Source organism: Phyllostomus hastatus, unplaced genomic scaffold, assembly GCF_019186645.2.
Source record: "Phyllostomus hastatus isolate PE091 unplaced genomic scaffold, TTU_PhHast_1.1 phas_scaffold_501, whole genome shotgun sequence".
NCBI lineage: Eukaryota > Metazoa > Chordata > Mammalia > Chiroptera > Phyllostomidae > Phyllostomus > Phyllostomus hastatus.
The window spans coordinates 27,164,512-27,170,511 of record NW_025334033.1 but is presented as its reverse complement, the minus strand read 5'-3'; the positions used below and the strand labels follow the sequence as shown (position 1 = coordinate 27,170,511).

The 6,000-nt window shown below is 42.0% G+C and overlaps 1 protein-coding gene across 1 annotated transcript; it reads left to right on the top strand.

Annotated features, from left to right (window-relative positions):
* The first annotated feature begins 496 nt into the window (after nucleotides 1-496).
* On the top strand, nucleotides 497-4,144 carry RPS27L (ribosomal protein S27 like). The gene is made up of 5 exons (XM_045822879.1): nucleotides 497-623; nucleotides 699-913; nucleotides 1,818-1,926; nucleotides 2,519-2,629; nucleotides 3,948-4,144. The coding sequence occupies exons 2-5, from the start codon at nucleotides 908-910 to the stop codon at nucleotides 3,974-3,976; spliced, it is 255 nt and encodes an 84-aa protein (XP_045678835.1). The 5' UTR covers nucleotides 497-623; nucleotides 699-907; the 3' UTR covers nucleotides 3,977-4,144.
* The last annotated feature ends 1,856 nt before the right edge of the window (nucleotides 4,145-6,000 follow it).

Here is a 6,000-nt window from a genome sequence, read left to right as displayed (position 1 = left end):
GACAATTCACTGGTCAAGTGTCTTCCTGGTCTCTTAGCTGCAGATCACATTCCCTCACACACTCATCCCTCAAGCGTGTCTTCCTCATCAAAACTATTTCAGATCTGTGACATACTGTTTTTTTATGCCTGAGTTGTCCACTCTGGAAAGTTCGCATACTCGCTAAAGGACAGGAGGGAGCCTCGCAGTGAACTAAGCATGGCAGAGAATCTGTGCTTCTTAAAAACTTTGTTAGGGCCAAGCGAACCCAAGGCACAGCCTCAGCCCATAACTTTAGTAGTGCCTTGGAAGCCTTGAAGCACAAATTAGGAGCCTCTCCCATAATCTCCCTGGCACGTGTTAATAGTTTTAATTAATACTATTGTGTTTAATACACAGAACAGCGGGCAGTAGCCCAGCGAAAAGAGAGCAGACTGGCTTGGCGGCCAAATCGTGACTACGGGCCCGGCACGCCCGCCCGGGTCGGCACGCGGAGTTACGCGACGCCGCCCGCACACTTCACGCGGCCTACGCACGGGGAGGCTTCCGGGCCGGGCACACAGGGTGGCGTGCACCTGATCCCTGGTCTCTCTGGTCCGGTGCGGAGCTCTACCGACGGCGGCCCCAGCCCCACAGCCCGTTAGGTTCGCGGGGCTCGCGGGGTTCGCGGAGTCCCGGCACTCGGACTGGCACAACACTCACATTCTTCCCCCACCCAGGACCTGCGGACCTGGCCGGAGACCTGCCCCGAGACCTGCCCGACCACCGAGAGGAGAGGCTAGAGCGGACAGCCCGCCGCCCCGCCGGCCTGCCCCTCCTCTCCCAGCCTCCTCTCTCCCGGAAGTTGATGCCCGGCGGTTGATCGCGTGCTGCCTGCCAGGGGTGTCGCCTTAGAGAGCTGGACGGCTGGCCTCGCGAAAAGATCAACATGCCTGTGAGTTGTTTACTCTCAGGCTTGTTTCGGGTTTCTCAGAGTGTCGACCGGCCGGGGTCGGGTCCGCCCAACGGCTCCGCTGGCCCCTGGGGCTCCCTGCGAAACCCGGCAACGCAGCTGGGATCGCGCAGCTATTTGCGCGTGGCGGACTGGTTGGGAGTTGTCCGGGCGGCCCTGCAAGGGCGTGGAGTGGGGACAGCTGGGGCGCCCTGAGCAGGGACCTGGCGTCGGTGGCTGGGAGGGGACAGCTTCCCCGGGAACTTATCCGTCTGGGTTTTTGGTGGGCTCGCACGAGGCTGTGATTTAAAGTCTTTTTAGCTGTTTGTGGTTTGTCTCTTTCGGGCTCTTTCGTGGTGTTCGCCCCCTCTGCCTCCTATCGGAAGCGATTGTCTGCTTGTTTACTTTTTAAAACGGACTTCGCAGTTGCCTTACACGACAGCTCCTTCCAGGACTGCCACTCCTGAGCCACTCCGAGCTCCTGTCAGTTCAGAGGCTTAACGTGGGGCGGCGGGGGCGGGCGGGAGGAGGGGGTGTTGCCAAAATCTCCCCGGGCTCGCCTTGTCCGGCCCGTCTCAGCGGTTTCTACTCTCGGTGGGGCCGGGTCGTGGTCACGTTCTCGCTTAGCGCCCCAGTTTTGTTTTTATTGGGGATTGTTTCTCAGCTGAGTGAAGAAGAACGGCGTTAACCGTACCATATGTTTCCCGATAGTCAGGGAGCCCCTTTATCGGGCCTGGGAGAACGCAAGCGCTACAGAATGTATTGATCACAGTTAAGCTTTAAAAAATACCCCCTGAAATGTGTCTGCTGAGTATGACTGTTATTTTTGCATGTATATGTCACGTCTGGTTAAATATGCCAGCATTGTGTTTCCATTTTAGTAGTAATAACAGGCTGTTTTATTCAGTTGGCTAGAGATTTACTACATCCGTCCTTGGAAGAGGAAAAGAAAAAACATAAAAAGAAACGACTAGTTCAAAGTCCAAATTCTTATTTTATGGATGTAAAATGTCCAGGTAAATTTTCAGATTTAATTCCTTTCCCAATGAAAATTTCAGTATTGTGGTGTGTATATTTTTAGGACCTTCTGTTGAGTAGAAGTGGGATAACAGAATTGAACCTTTTCATAATATATTCAAACCACTGTAGAAACATTTTGGGGAAAGAAGGGTGAAGATGGGTCTCCGAAGGGAATATGATTTCTGATTTACTAAGTCCTTAAGCTGATAAGATGATGAGTTTTCCTTTTCATGATGCAATGAAAAGTCTGTTGATTCTTTGGTGTGAGGCTGTGCTGCTCAATATGGTGGCCATTGGCTACATACGTGGCTCCTGCACACTGAAATGTGGCTAATCAAAATGTAAACAAATACTCCTTAAGTGTACACACCAGATTCTGAAGTCGCACCCCCCATTGATTACATGTTGAAATGGTAATATTTAACAATTTTGTGGCTACTAGAGAAGTTTCAGTTACACATGCAGCTTGCTATTGTAATTGCTATATGCCACACCTAAGTACTTAATCCTTTACAAGGTCTTCACTAGAAATATGTTGAACAAGTGCTGTGTTTTCTGCTTTTCACTTTTAACATGGCCCTTTTTTAGGTTGCTACAAGATCACCACGGTTTTCAGCCACGCTCAGACAGTGGTTCTCTGTGTAGGTTGTTCCACAGTGTTGTGCCAGCCGACGGGAGGAAAGGCTAGACTCACAGAAGGTATGTCGTTTGGCATTTTCTAACCCAGTGATGAGATTTTATCAATGTAAATGTCTCTGCCTTTACTAAAAATCAGTTTAAAAGAAATCTTAAATTCATAATTACCAAAATAATTTTGTCTATTATGTACACTTTCAGTAAAGAGTGCCCTGTTTAATTAGATAAGTTTATACTCTTGACCTTGTAAAGAACTCCTTTGAATGTTTTTAGTTAGGAACACTTAATTATATTGTATTTAGTCACATAGTTTGCCTAACTTGGAATATTAAATCAGAATGGAGCAAAACAATAACTACATACAATAGGACATGGATTTTTTTAAACATAGGATTTAAAAATTTCTCTTGTAAATAATTTGTTTCATATGTATCGTAAGATTTAAGACAGTTTTTTATCATTGCTAGCTAAGTAACAGATAGTATGTAAATTTAAATGCTAGAGGTTTGATATCTACAAGTAACTACTTAATGGTTAATATAAAAATTGAATTTTGTCTTGACCAGTGTGGCTCAGTTGGCTGGGTGTTGTTCTGCAAAGGTCGCTGGCTCTGCTGGCTCAATTTTGGGTCAGAGCACATGCCTGGGGTACAGTTCACCCTGTTTAGGGGCATGTATGAGAGGCAACCTATCGATGTTTCTCTCTCACATCGATGATTCTCTCCCTGTCTTCCTCCCTCTCTCCCCCCTCTCTAAAAATTAAAAAATTTTAAAAATCTATATATTTTAATTCCTCTCTTTTGTGCAGTAAGTAAAAATAATAGTTATGTATAAAGTTTTCTATAGTACAGCTTATAGATTTAGAATTCCATTATGATATTTGAAATTTGCTTGTGATATTTTGGGGATCAATATATCCCCCAAATATCAATATTCTATCAATATAACATATTAATATACTTATATTGTATATCAATAATAATATAATGATATTATATTGTTTTTATAGCAATATAAAACTTAAAAGCACCCATTGCTTTTATATCAATATTAATGTAATATTCCTAAAACATAAGTTTTTTTACTTCAGTATTTTTTGCCATTAAAACTAGACCAAAGAGCCCTGGCTGGTGTGGTTCAGTGGGTTGAATGACAGCCTGCTAACCAAAAGGTTGCCAGTTCAATTCCTGGTCAGAGCATATGCTTGGGTTACAGGCCAGGTCCCCAGTTGGAGGTGTACAAAAAGCAATCAATCAATGTTTCTCTCCTGCTCTTTCTCCCTCCCTTTTTCTGTCTCTAAAAAAAATAAATAAAATTTAAAAATGTATATACCAAAAATAGAATAGACTTGTATTTAATATGCTCTTGTAATTCCATTGCAGGGTGTTCTTTTAGAAGAAAGCAACACTAATGATCCACACAGCTTCCTGAATTTGTGTTGTATCACAGAAAGCCTTATCAGTTCAGTAATTCTACTTTATCTACCAAGATAATGTAATTACATTTAATTTTGTAAGTATACAACAATGATTTCCTATTTTGGTGTCAGCTTTTCAATAAAGTTTTGATTATGGGAAAATTCCCCCGTTTCCTTTTTTTCCTAAGTATGTGCGCATGTTATAAATTAATGTATGCCTTATATGTGAGTTTGGTTTAAATTTATATATATCTATATATATATATATATTTTTTTTTCTGATTGGTTTGTGCTTCATTTCAAGAGTAGAAGCCCTACATACTTGATTTTCAGTCCTTTTCCAAATTGCTCTAAATGGAGTTAAACAATTACAAGTGGAAAGAACTCCCTTGTTATTTGTAAATATAATTTTGCTATTATAACTCTGGAAACACGTTTTAGAAGTACGTATTTAATATAGTAACAATCACAGTGTAATGCCTTGGATTTATGTGACCCTGATAATACAGCATAATTAGGACTGCACTTGGGGCTTGAGTTATCAGGAGCTCCTTTTAGGGTAGAGACTTGTCCCTGGCTGGGTGACTCCGTTGATTTTGGAGTGTTGCCCTTACCTCAAAGGTTGCCATTTCAATTCCTGGTCAGGGCACATACCTAGATTGTGAGTTCTATCCCTGGTCAGGCCACATATGGGAGGTAACCAATCAATACTCTCTCCTCTCTCCCTAAAATCAATAAAAGCATGTCCTTGGGCGAGGATTAAAAAAAATGCAGCATGGATTGAAAAAATTTACAAACATGAATATAAGATTGAGAGATCAGGAAAAGCAAGAAAGAAGTAAGGAGACAAAATGCATCTGTTCATAGAAGCTACTTTATACTTCAACCAACTCAGATATTCCTCTATTTACCTTTATAAATCAAAGTGGAAAGTGAAGAAATGGGTTTAGGGCTCAGAATGACAGAAAAACCTTTTATTAGGGTATATAAAAACTTACAATTGCTTTTGGAATTTTCTGAATTCAGTATAATCTCCAATATACACCATCTATGGTTGTTACAACAAAATTTCCCAGTATGTTCACTACAATAAGCTGTTTGTGGAACCAGTCTCCAAGATGGCTCCCAGTGATCCCTACTTCTGAGATTTAGCCTTTATGTAGACCTCTCCCAAACTGAATCAGAGTTGGTCTGTGTGACCAATAGAATTTAGCATAAATGATGTTATATGACTTCCAGGGCTGGATTATAAAATACATTGTGGCTTTGCCTTGTTCACTCTTCACTCAATCTAAAGGGGCCTTTCAATCTTTCTGTAAGATAGTCAAGCATACCTATGGAGAGGCCCATGTAATGATAAACAGAACTCTTGTCAAATCCAGCAAGCCCTCTTGCCTATAGCCATAAGGGTGAGCCATCTTGGAATCGGATCTTCTAGCCCCAGTCAGGCTTTCAAATCACTGAAGCCCCTGTTGACATATTTCTCACAATCACACGAGAGACCCTGAGCTAGAACCACTCATCTAATCAGCTTCCAAACTTAAGAAACATGGAAATTATGAGATGGAGTAATTTGTTATGCAACAATAGATAACTAATGCACATTACACTAAATGAAAAAAGCCAGACACAAGAGGCCACACATTGTATAAACTCTATATGAAATGTCCATAATAGGCAAATCCAAAGAGATAAAAAGTAGGTTGGCAGTTACCAGAGCCTGTGAGGAGAGAGAAATGGGAATAATGGGTATAGGATTTCTTGAGTGAAGATGTTCTAGAATGGATGCAAAACCCTATCTGTATACTAAAACCCACTGAATGTATACTTTAAAAGGATGAATTTCATGGTATATGAACTGAGAATTGTACCTGAAATAAGTTGAATAGATTTTGATACTGGAAGAGTGTAGCTGTAACAAAAACAGCTGTGGATTTGGAACAGAGCAGTGAAGAGAAGTTGGAAGGACTTTGAAGACAGTGTTAGTGCAGGCCCAAGGAGCCTTGACAAAACTGTTG

Excerpts from the sequence above, each read along its gene's own strand:
- RPS27L (XM_045822879.1), top strand. Across the intron at positions 1,927-2,518 it reads TATGGATGTAAAATGTCCAG|GTTGCTACAAGATCACCACG; the intron begins GTAAATTTTCAG and ends GCCCTTTTTTAG. Across the intron at positions 2,630-3,947 it reads AAAGGCTAGACTCACAGAAG|GGTGTTCTTTTAGAAGAAAG; the intron begins GTATGTCGTTTG and ends ATTCCATTGCAG.